Raw genomic sequence first — 11,480 nt, 5'->3', positions numbered from 1 at the left:
TATCTCTTACTATATCTTGAATTAATTAACAATAATTAGATCCAAGCACCACACTAGCCTAATGAAGATGCAACAACTTATGCATATTTTTAAAACATCTCAAGAAGAAAATGTTGAATTTGGGTCAATGGACCAAAGATGACACGAAGAATTTGAGGTATATGTATAATTTATTTTGTATATTTTTTATGATATATATCTATATTAATACATTTCATATTATGTTATATACAATTGTATGGATTTAGCGTATCAATGTTTATTGTGATTTTTTAAAAAGACCTTTTTAGACCCTGTTTCTACGTCAACAATTATACACATTTAATTTTTTTGTATTTATATGTTATCAACAAGTATACATTTCAACGATTATTTGTAAAGCTTTAACGTTAGTATACATTCTCTTATTTGTATATTTCAATCAATTGTGTGATGTTTGATGCAACTATATCTCTGTTAATGATGTTTATATATTTATTAAGTCATTTTTTGACATGTTTATTTAGGAAGCTAATTTTAGTTTAGGAAATGTTCATATTTGCTAAGAAATTATTACCAAATCAATAACTATGATTCGTGGGATTATTTTCTATTTTAATAATTTAAATACCGCCTCATTAATTAAGTTAAGAGTTTAATTTGTAGAAAAAATTAATCTACAACGAGATATACGAAGCATAACTATACTACGTAATTAGACAAATTATAACTAATAAAAGCTCATTATATTTCAGCTCTTAGCTTTTTATAAAATTTCATATTCACATAATTTGAGTTGATTTTACCATTTTACTATTATATAGTAATAAAAATAATGGGATAGTAATATTTATAATTTATTTGACCCTTTCTAGAAAGACAGTAAATAAAAAAATAATGTCATAGTAATATTTAGTTGACCCATTCTAGAAAGACAAGAGCTTTTGAGTAGAAACGCTTAATTTAGCTGACAAATTAAGTGAACTTCGACAAACTTTTACTTTATTTTTTTTTCTGTCAAACGTAATTTACAAGATTTTAATGAAGAAAAATACAACGTTATATGTTAGAGCAATTTAGAAAGTATAATTAATATGATGATATTAACAAGGAGTAAAAATTTGTGAAAAATAAAGATTTTTGTTATCAAAATTGATAAGTTTTTTCCTAACATCTTTTAATTATAATTAAAAAAAACTTGTTAAATATCACTTATGAAAATAAAAAATCAATTGTCAACATATTTTAATTATTATATGTTGTCAAATGTCATAAGTGATTGTTCTTTTCCCATTTCAATTTTCCTTTTTGATGAGACAAATTGACGCGATCATCGCCTCATAATCTCACCACCCACTCACGCTGTTATAATGGTTCACACCTTAATTCACTCTTCAAACATATATAAAATATATATATACATTATTCTACATTTGGGTATAAGATTAAAAATTATTTGTTTGTCTAAAAAATAATGAGTTGTTTCCCTTTTTTTTTTATAATATATTAACTTTAACTTTCCACTTGACATAGGTTAAGGCACAAGACTAAAGACATATTTTGATATATTTGACACAACTTTAATTTACAATCACAAAATTAAAAAATTTATCCCTCTGTCCCTAATTACGTGTCCACTTTTAAATTCACACACCTATTAAGAAAGCAGTTTATTGACATATGAGTTTATCATTTTACCCATATTAATTACAAAGTAGATGAATTAAAAATTTAAGATTTTCAAAAAATTCAACCTTTTTCAAAGTATTTAGTTGAGGATATAATAGATAATAATATTTAGTCCTTTCTTGATTTGTTCAAATAAGCATATAATTAGGGACAACTAAAAAAGGAAAAATTGACAAGAAATTAGGGACAAAGGGAATACTTTTTATTCTTCTTAAATTTCGTTTCAAGTCAAATTAGGTCATTCTTTATTAAACAAGTGAAATAATAATTTTAGAAATAAAATATAAAATTATTTTATCTTATATTTGATTGAAGAGACTAGATTATTCATTTCACCATTTATAATTTTATATTAATATAACTTATCTCTTAATAATTAGTTCTAAAATGACTTGTTACTAAACTAAACAATTAGGATAAATTTATTTCCAATTTAATAAAGTTAAGGTTCAATTTTGCCCTTTTGAGTCAACGACAAGAGCAATAAATTTAGATCATTTATAACTTCAAGAACATATATAGAAATTACTGGGTTTAAACCCATTGTCCATCTCCCCTAATCCTCATTTAGCATTACAAAAACAACCTTAATCTTTAACCGTTGACTTCTTTTATTGGCCTATGTGAGTACATTACATAAATATTGTCTTAAAAAGATTATTAATGGAAAAATCTATATATGGAGTATATAAGTAGTTGTCCATTTTAATTAAGGAAGGTCTTTGTCATTAGTCATTTAATTTACATACATCTATGTACTAGCAACTGGGAATATCAGTTTTCTTCTTTTGAATTAGTAGTGCAAATAAATGCATGCATTTAATGCATCTTAATAAGTGTTCAAACCAATTTTCCTGACCAGATTATTAGATAGATATCTATTGATTTTAAAAATAATTTTTTTTTTTTGCTTTCTCTGCATCTGAAAGTTCAAGATTTTGTGTGAGTGGTGGTGGCAATGGCTGGTGGGGGTGATGGTACATCAAGACAGCTTGATCAGACACCTACTTGGGCTGTTGCTGGTGTTTGTGCAGTTATTATTCTCATTTCTATTGCTTTGGAGAAGATTATCCATAAACTTGGCACAGTATGGAACTTAAAAATCTAGTCTTTTTACATTATTGTTCTTTAATATTACTTTTTCTTGAATGTGGGTTTCTAATTCTTGATTAATCTTGGATTTTAGTTTACAATTTCTCTATTTTGCTCACTTAAAGATCTATCTCCTTGCCAGCAGCATTGCTATAGGAAATTCCATTTCTTGTTTCTTGGTTTTGGTGTTGAGGATTTTGCTGTTATGTATGTTTGTTGTTTGACTCTTAGATTCTAATGTCAAGACTATACCTTTTTGTTACTGGAGACTGGAAAATGTTCTTGACTGCTTAGATACTGATTACCAAAAGATGGGTTGTGTTTGTCTATGGTTTTATACCTTTGTTTTGTAATCCCTAGCCCCTTTCCTTTTGTTCTTCCTGTTTTGCTAGTATCCTTTTCCAGCTTTTGAGGTGTTTTATAGTGTTTGAATTTACTATCTTGTTCTTTTCTGTTACTTTACCCCCAAAAGAAATGTGCCTTTTCTTTTGGTTGGGGAGAATTTTGCACCTCCAAGTTCTTTACTCAAATTGGATTCTTTGAAATTATGGCTATGGGATTGATGCCATTAGTCTGTTCCTTTCTGGGTATATATTTTCTACCTTAATCGCCATTTTCTGCTTCTGTTTGAGTTTTTTGATCATTAAACAAACAAGGTTAGAGGGAAAAGGGGGTTTTATTGCCTGTGTTATGCTGTGTGAACTGAACCTTCCCTTTCATCCAGCAAAAACTGTATTTCCTAATGATATATTATGTTGAGGATATCTACTTGGAGTTCTTTCCTCATCCTTTAATTGGAATGTTTGGGCTTGCCTTTTCTTTGTCTGGGAGCATTTTGAAGTACACAGACGTTACATGATTTCTACCAATTTATGTTGATTGTTGGAATTCCATGTGATTTCACTTAGTTTATTGCTGCTGTGGAACTTAATTTCACTAACATTTACTTACAGAATGAAAATCTTTTTGCAGTGGCTCACAGAGAGGCATAAGAAAGCTCTATTTGAGGCTTTGGAAAAGATTAAGGCTGGTAATTTTTTGTGCTCTCAACTTGTTATCATTTTACCTTAAGAATTCTAGTTTTCTGCATGCATTAATGGCCTCTTCTCTCTAATTGTTGCAGAGTTGATGGTTCTTGGTTTTATCTCATTAACCCTTGTGTTCAGCCAGTATTATATTGCTGGAATCTGTATCCCCACGGATGTGGCTAACACTCTGCTCCCTTGCCCTGCTGTTCACAAAGAGGATAAAACGGAGGAACATCGCAGGAGGCTTTTATGGCATGAGCGCAGGATTTTGGCTGGTGCAGAGCCTAAATGTGATGATGTAAGTCATAAAGTTGTATATGGAGTACATAATAATAAATGTAATTGTATAAATATGTCGGATAGCAAAAATCACTTTGCAGAAGTTTTGCTTGTTCTAGTCAATTACCCTTTTCTTGAATTAATAGGTGGCAGACTAATTGTGTTTTTTAAACTGAGACAATCCGTTATCATTCATAAACCTTTAAAGATGTTTGTTGCATAAACGATCAGAGCTGTGAAGAAGAAGATGCAAATAAAATTACACTTCTCATTCCAGTATCTAGGCATATGGAAAGTAATTTTTATTGCATGCCTGTAGGCTGTAGCATGAAATTAAGTTTCTGCCTTCAACAAATGGTAAGCAACTTTTTTTTCTTCCAAAAATGGAGAGTGCTTACAAATAAGATAACTAGTTCAACTCATACATTGGTTAGAAGGATCCATATTCTGGATACACCTAATATGGATAATTATTTAAAAGATCCACCTGATAATGATTGCCTTGCTCCAACTTATATACACTTTGGTAGTATGTTCCTCCATGGGAATCTTGTAGGGATGGGGGTATTAACCTCGGTATGTTAAAACTAGAGTGCTACATGTGCAATAAATGAGCAGCAAGTTGTGAGACAATAACTAAGTGGAAGTTTAGCCAGCTTGATTTCTTTGTATAACCTAGAATCCTTCATTTACTTATTGGATGACCCATTTAAAGAAAATGATGAGAGTGCTCGTCTTATTTGGTGTGAACCATGTGTTGTCGCTCAAGTTTTAGTGGTCTACAAAAGCTGTAGAAGACTTGTCTCACAGATTTTCTGCTTGTGTCTGCAGCAGGGACAAGTGAAACTGTGAAGCAGCACTTGCTATAGCAATATGGAAGGCTTTCTAGTTCAGCTATAATCTCCACCAGAATGAGAATTTGTGTCCTTTAAATATACTGTTAGCTATTGGTTAACCAGAAACATCACCCCGTGACGTTTTAGTAGTTTCCTGATGAGATTTTTCCATTCTATCAATAGCACCAGCACCATCTTAATGCTGGGTTTATGCCATTATTAATATATTTTCTTACATACTGATTGAGCATGCCATTCTCAAAAAAGACAATACATCCCATATAAGTGTTACTTTGGTTACAGTTAGCTCAACTTACTAATTACCTTTGTGGTTTGGATCTTTGTCTAGTGCTTGCTCTGAATTTACTTTACTACAGCATGCTGGGCTGTCTTCATTAAACTAATTGGAGTAATGTAACAGGGACGAGTCTCTCTCATTTCTATCGACGCACTGCATCAGATACACATCCTTATCTTCTTTTTGGCGGTCCTTCATGTGATATACAGTGCTATCACTATGTGGCTGGGAAAACTTAAGGTAACTCGAAGTCTACTTTACATTAGTTACTGCAGTATACTTGTACTGCTGTGCCATTTGCGTGTGACTTTTTTGGAATATCAAGAGAAACTTCAGCAGGTGTCCGTTTCTATATATTTTGGTGGTTTCTCTGGTCCATACCTTGAGCCCGTCAAAGAATTCACTTGAGCTAGAAAATTTGGACAAACGTTCAATACTCGTTTGAGGTTCAAGCCATGCACCATGAGAACTAAACCTAGTATTTAAATAGAGAGAAGTAGTGGGGTGAGCCCATTATTGCCAAATTTTGGAGTCTGCAGTTGGTTCCAAGGGTTGGCCCCAGATAGAATTCTTGGTCAGCAAAAGAAAAAAAAAGAAAGACCCTAACTTAAGGATCATTGACCAGATACCAAAACTCATTTGTTACTGGGAGTGAAAACTGACCCTCCACAATAATCTGAAAGACTGGAACTCTGGATACTCAGTCAAGAACTTTATAAAAAGAATTGGTGATTCGGTCATGGTGGACTGATCATGGTTCAGGGTTTTGTTCTTTGTTGATATTCGTTACTCTCCATTTTAGATTTTAGAATGTCTAATGCTTGAAAGTATGTTCTTCAGATTCGTGGCTGGAAATGCTGGGAACAAGAGACCGCAACCCATGACTATGAGTTTTCAAATGGTATGTCTAAGTTTGCTGCACAATGGTGGAAATTTCTGATTTGCTTGTAAAACTATGTTCGTTGTCCTCGTTTCATTGCATTGGGAATTGACTATTTCTTACACGTAACTTTTAGATCCTTCAAGATTTAGGCTTACTCATGAGACATCATTTGTCAGAGCACATACTAGTTTCTGGACCAATATTCCAATCTTCTTTTACATTGTGAGTATGAGATATTGTTATTTTCATTCTCTATAAGAGTTGTGTTGTTCTTCAGCACATTGAAAAGAAGAGTGGAGGTCATTGAATGTTACAATCCTTTTCTACCAGGGATGTTTCTTCAGACAATTTTTCAGGTCCGTGAATAAGTCAGATTACTTGACCCTCCGCAATGGCTTTATCAGTGTGAGTTTCCTTTTCTGCTTGGTTCTGAAACTATTGTTAGTTCTTTTAGTTATTTTGGTGATACCTTTCTTCTCTGTTTTCCGTAGAAGTTATAGATAACGTTTCTCGTACAGGTTCATTTAGCTCCTGGAAGTAAATTTAACTTCCAAAAGTATATCAAAAGGTCATTAGAGGATGACTTCAAGGTAGTTGTTGGTGTCAGGTAGTGAGATGTGTTATTTTCTTTAGCTCAATCTTCCTATCAAACAAGAACTGTACTGGTGCAACCTATATCATGTCAACTGACTTATGTTTTCTACTGGCAGTCCAGTTTTGTGGGGATCATTTGTTGTTTTCTTGCTCCTAAATGTTAGTGGTAAGTCATATACTGCGATGGAAACATATTTGAGCAATTCTTTCATTTCTTCCATTTTACTTTCAGTAATCAAGTTCGTCACTTGACATTGATACAATTCTGAAACATTTGTTAAATTTCAGGGTGGCATGCATTGTTTTGGGCTTCCTTAATTCCTTTGATTGTAAGGTTTTATCTGCCTTGTCCACCTTCTTGATTCCGTTGCAGGGAATTCTGATGATTAATTTTTCTCAGATCATATTAGCTGTTGGAACACAGCTTCAGGCGGTGTTGACAAGAATGGCTCTTGACATCTCGGAGAGACATGCAGTAGTCCAGGGAATCCCTCTTGTTCAAGGCTCAGACAACTATTTTTGGTTTGGACGACCTCAGTTGGTTCTTCACCTCATCCATTTTGCCTTATTTCAGGTAGTACACATCCCTCTCAGATATATGTTATAAGCCAGTATTTGAACATTAGATGACTGGAATATATTTCAGTTTCAGCGTTGCTGGTCCATCTATAGTGCCATAATTAATTGTATTCTAAAAGTTGCCTGAGCGACGAACGTACATGTGATTCTGATTATTCAATCCCACTTTAAAGACCTTTACCTTCAGATTGGCTTAAACCTCATCACGACCTTTGAATCGAATAACAAGCACTAGTAAAAAGACGATGATTATCTTTTGCCTGTTTCTATGAATGATTTGTGCGAGATAATGTGTGGCTAACACTGCAAAGTAATTTTTAAATCTTGTGTGCTGCTTGGTGCATTGTATGTTGAGGAATTCTACTGGAAAATGAAAAATAGTGCTGGGGTTTGGATTATAATAGTAGTTTGCTTTATCTGAATCTCCATCTATTTTTTGCAATTCTCGTCTCCATCTGTTTATAGACATAGCTTACAATAGTTTTCTCCTAATGTATATCTAATGCTAAGCTCTCATTTCAACTTGACAGAATGCGTTCCAAATAACATATTTCTTATGGATATGGGTAATGTTTCTTCCCCTTGTTTCAAACATCCAAAGATATTTCAGTTTTTTGAACCATGAAACTATTGACTGAAAAATCTTGATCTGATTACTTATTTTGCAGTATGAGTATGGGCTAAAATCTTGCTTCCATGACAAGTTTGGTTTTGTCATTGCGAAAATTGCTTTGGGGTAATGTTACTTGCAACAGAAAGTCACTTATTGGGTGGATTATATTACTCTACTGAATCTATTTTCCTGTCTCGTTACAGGGTGGGAGTTTTATTCTTATGCAGCTATATCACTCTTCCGCTCTATGCCCTTATTACTCAGGTACTTTTACCAAATACTCATTGGAAGTTCCCACGTGTCGTGGTTATCTCTTCTCCCCCCGCACCCCCAAATTGAAAGAATTAAATGTATGTAGGTTCTTTCCACACCATTTTGCTTTGGACAAGCACTTTGCTAGTATACAAGCAAACATATTGCAGGAAGACACATGACAAAAAATGTGCAATAGGAAACTACATGAACTTTTTCCGTACTAGAATAACAACTACTACGCCTCAATCCCAAGCAAGTTGGGGTCGGTTATATAAATCCACATTGTTCATGTCACTCCAATTAGGATCACCTCAGTCCAATATTATACATGAACTTTTTAGTGTTTTAGCGATAACTTGCTGTATTTTACATGGCGAAATAGGCTTAATGGTAATAATGGGGATCATGCAGATGGGCTCCAACATGAAGAAATCCATTTTTGATGAACAAACCTCAAAGGCATTAAAGAAGTGGCATATGGCAGTGAAGAAGAAACAGGTAGCTAAGGGAGACAAATCCATACGGACACTAGGCAATGCAAGTCCAAGGTCCTCTGTGGGTTCACCTCTACACCCATCAATTGGTCCTACACTTCATCGGTTTAAAACAACCGGTCACTCGACACGTTTCAATGGCTACGATGATCTAGAAGCATCTGACCTCGAGAATGATCCAACTACACCGATAATCCGTGCAGAGGAACACTCAACTGCACATGTTACTGATCATGATGATACTGAACTTCAAGTGCATGTTCCTCAAAATGAAGAATCCTCCGGGAATGAAGACGACTTTTCGTTTGCGAAACCTGCTCCTAAAAGGTGAAAAAGAAGCAGGTAAACACATACATATGGTATCTGAATAGTGGCTTGCTTCTTCTCTTTATCTTGTGTTTATAGAGGAATGTGGTACAAAGTATAGTTAGCAATTTCATAGAGAAACATTAAACATATACATGATTAATTGTATCCACTACTATTGTTTGCCTTATAATACCACCTACAGTTTTGTTCCATAAATCTAGATTTAGCCATGAAGTTGTTGATCACACATGATCTCTTCGTATGTACGATTACAATTTGAATAGAAGAAAATGAACTTTCGTTTTTATTTTTAAGGCTACATTAATAATTCCAAAATGTTATAAAAATAGAAGTTGTTTTTATTCTGATTAGGCAACAATTATCCCAATATAATCCAATCTCTTGTATAATCCAAGTTTATTTAGTGGAAAGGTACCACAAATTGATTACGTTGTTGAAGAATTAACTCAAGGTTTGGAACTTGAAAAGTAATTCAAATTTTTATATAATTTTTGAAATATTTTAAGTTAGTAAGTATTACTATATCTGTTTATGTCTTCTAAATATTTGTTGAGAACTCAACCCAATCTGTTTGTCTTTTAAATATTTGAATCTTTATAATAATTTTTATGTAATTTATAGATAATATATATTATTTTTCATGTTTTAATTTATATGATATTAATAGAATTTTGAAAAAGGCAACTGTGCAGTTGGGGCAATAAGGTAATAAAAGAATATTTTAAGGAGCAACAATACTTTTAAGGAAGTCTTTAATAAATAAATAATGTTTGTAACAAATTTTAAATATATAAAAAATAAGTTAATCATAAATAAAATACATAGAAACAAGCATATTTTATTAATAAACTAATATGAGTACAAATTAATTTATCCTCTTAAGTCTTCTCTCATAATATTTTTCTGTTAATAAATTAATATGAGTACAAATTAATTTATCCTCTTGAGTCTTCTCTCATAATATTTTTATGTTATTCGAGGGTCATTAGTGATGTATTTTTGTACTAGAATGATTTAGACTTGATCTTCATAATTTGAGGGTCATTAATGGTGTATTTCTCAAATTAGGATGATCTAAATTTAATCTCCATAATTTGAGAGCGTTAGTGACAAATTTCTCGAATTATGATGATTTGAACTTGATTTTCATATTCAAGGATCATTGATGACGTATTTCTCGAACTAGGATGATTTGGACTTAATCTTCATATATAATTCGAGACGGTTAGTAACGTATTTCTCGAACTAGGATGATTAACCATTAATGAAGTACTTTTCATATTAAGATGATTTAGATTGATCTTTTTATGAATATTTCATGAGTTTAATGAATTTGTGATGAAATCTTTTAGATCACTTTTCAAGAAAATATAACACATTTTATATCTGCATGAACAAGAGTTTAAAATCGAATATCTCTAAAAATCATAACTGAAATTAAATAACTAAAATTAAACACGTCCAAAAGAGTTTCACTATTTTTCAACGTCCACAAATAAAGTTAGAGGTTTGTCAATGCAGTAACGGAATGACTCTTTTGTCATTACTTTTCATGATAAACTCAGCAATTGCCAAACAAGCAAGCCTGTTGATAAAACACACATGACACAACTGCTAACTGTGACTTGTATATTAGTCATATACTCCTTTTGAAAAAACATATCTAGGAGAGTCCAATATTTATTAAAATTAACATTATTATAGTTAATACTAGATAGAGGATTTTGTGTCAGCGCGGGACCTAATATATATTATTCTCTTTGTTCTTATTTTATGTTACCAGTTTAAATTTCACGTGCATTAAGAAACTAATGAGTTTGCTATTCTATGTTTATTTTTTGATTATTTTTTTTGTTAAATTTTTCAACAATGAAATATGAATTAATTTATTTAAAATAATTAATTTGACCAATGAATATGAATTATTTATTTAGTTTTTCTATGCTTATCAAATGTATATTTTCAAAGCTAATATTCATACGGACAAATAGAATATTATAATTTATGCATTAATTTTATAAAAGTGACAACTATTATGGACTAACTATTTATCATAAGGATGATAATTTAAAAAGTGACAGAGAGGGTGATTCTTTGTCTAAATTTATATAATATTATGGAACTTGAGAAATTATAAAAAACTTATATATGATTTTTAAAATGTTTTAAGTTGTTAATTATTGTGATTTATATTACGTTTTTACATACTTTTAAAAATAATATATATTATTCTCTTTGTTTCGATTTATGTGGCATATGTAGAGTTTAAATAAATAAGCATTTTTTTTTATATTTCTTAAGTTGTTTATTATTGTATTTTATATTAACTTTTGACGTAATCTTTAAATAGGATATGTTATTTTTCATGTCCCAATTTATGTGGTATCAATTGATAGATTTTTTGGAGTCATGTTATTTTTTTTATTAATTATCGTAATTTGTAGTATATTTTTTGTCAATTTTAAACAATATATATTTATCACCTAATCCATTTTATGTGGTACCAACGGAATTTCAAAAGTCAATTAAAT

At 31.5% G+C, this 11,480-nt stretch overlaps 1 protein-coding gene across 1 annotated transcript; it reads left to right on the top strand.

The window, feature by feature from the left end:
- Window positions 1-2,159: 2,159 nt before the first annotated feature.
- On the top strand, window positions 2,160-9,235 carry LOC101254181 (MLO-like protein 9). Its single transcript, XM_010316596.4, has 16 exons — window positions 2,160-2,291; window positions 2,598-2,755; window positions 3,733-3,790; window positions 3,884-4,086; window positions 5,325-5,441; window positions 6,042-6,102; window positions 6,218-6,306; window positions 6,415-6,489; window positions 6,603-6,691; window positions 6,795-6,844; window positions 6,967-7,007; window positions 7,079-7,252; window positions 7,788-7,823; window positions 7,926-7,993; window positions 8,074-8,134; window positions 8,537-9,235. Exons 2-16 carry the CDS (start codon window positions 2,627-2,629, stop codon window positions 8,948-8,950), a joined length of 1,665 nt encoding a protein of 554 aa, XP_010314898.1. The 5' UTR covers window positions 2,160-2,291; window positions 2,598-2,626; the 3' UTR covers window positions 8,951-9,235.
- Window positions 9,236-11,480: the final 2,245 nt, after the last annotated feature.

The sequence above is a fragment of the Solanum lycopersicum genome, chromosome 2 (assembly GCF_036512215.1).
Source record: "Solanum lycopersicum chromosome 2, SLM_r2.1".
In the NCBI taxonomy this organism is placed as follows: domain Eukaryota; kingdom Viridiplantae; phylum Streptophyta; class Magnoliopsida; order Solanales; family Solanaceae; genus Solanum; species Solanum lycopersicum.
This window is presented reverse-complemented; position numbering and strand designations above follow the sequence as displayed.

Coding starts and splice junctions, on each gene's coding strand:
- LOC101254181 (XM_010316596.4), top strand. CDS start 2,627: ATGGCTGGTGGGGGTGATGGTACATCAAGACAGCTTGATCAGACACCT. Junction 7,824..7,925: donor CATATTTCTTATGGATATGG/GTAATGTTTCTT, acceptor CTTATTTTGCAG/TATGAGTATGGGCTAAAATC. Junction 8,135..8,536: donor TCTATGCCCTTATTACTCAG/GTACTTTTACCA, acceptor GGGATCATGCAG/ATGGGCTCCAACATGAAGAA.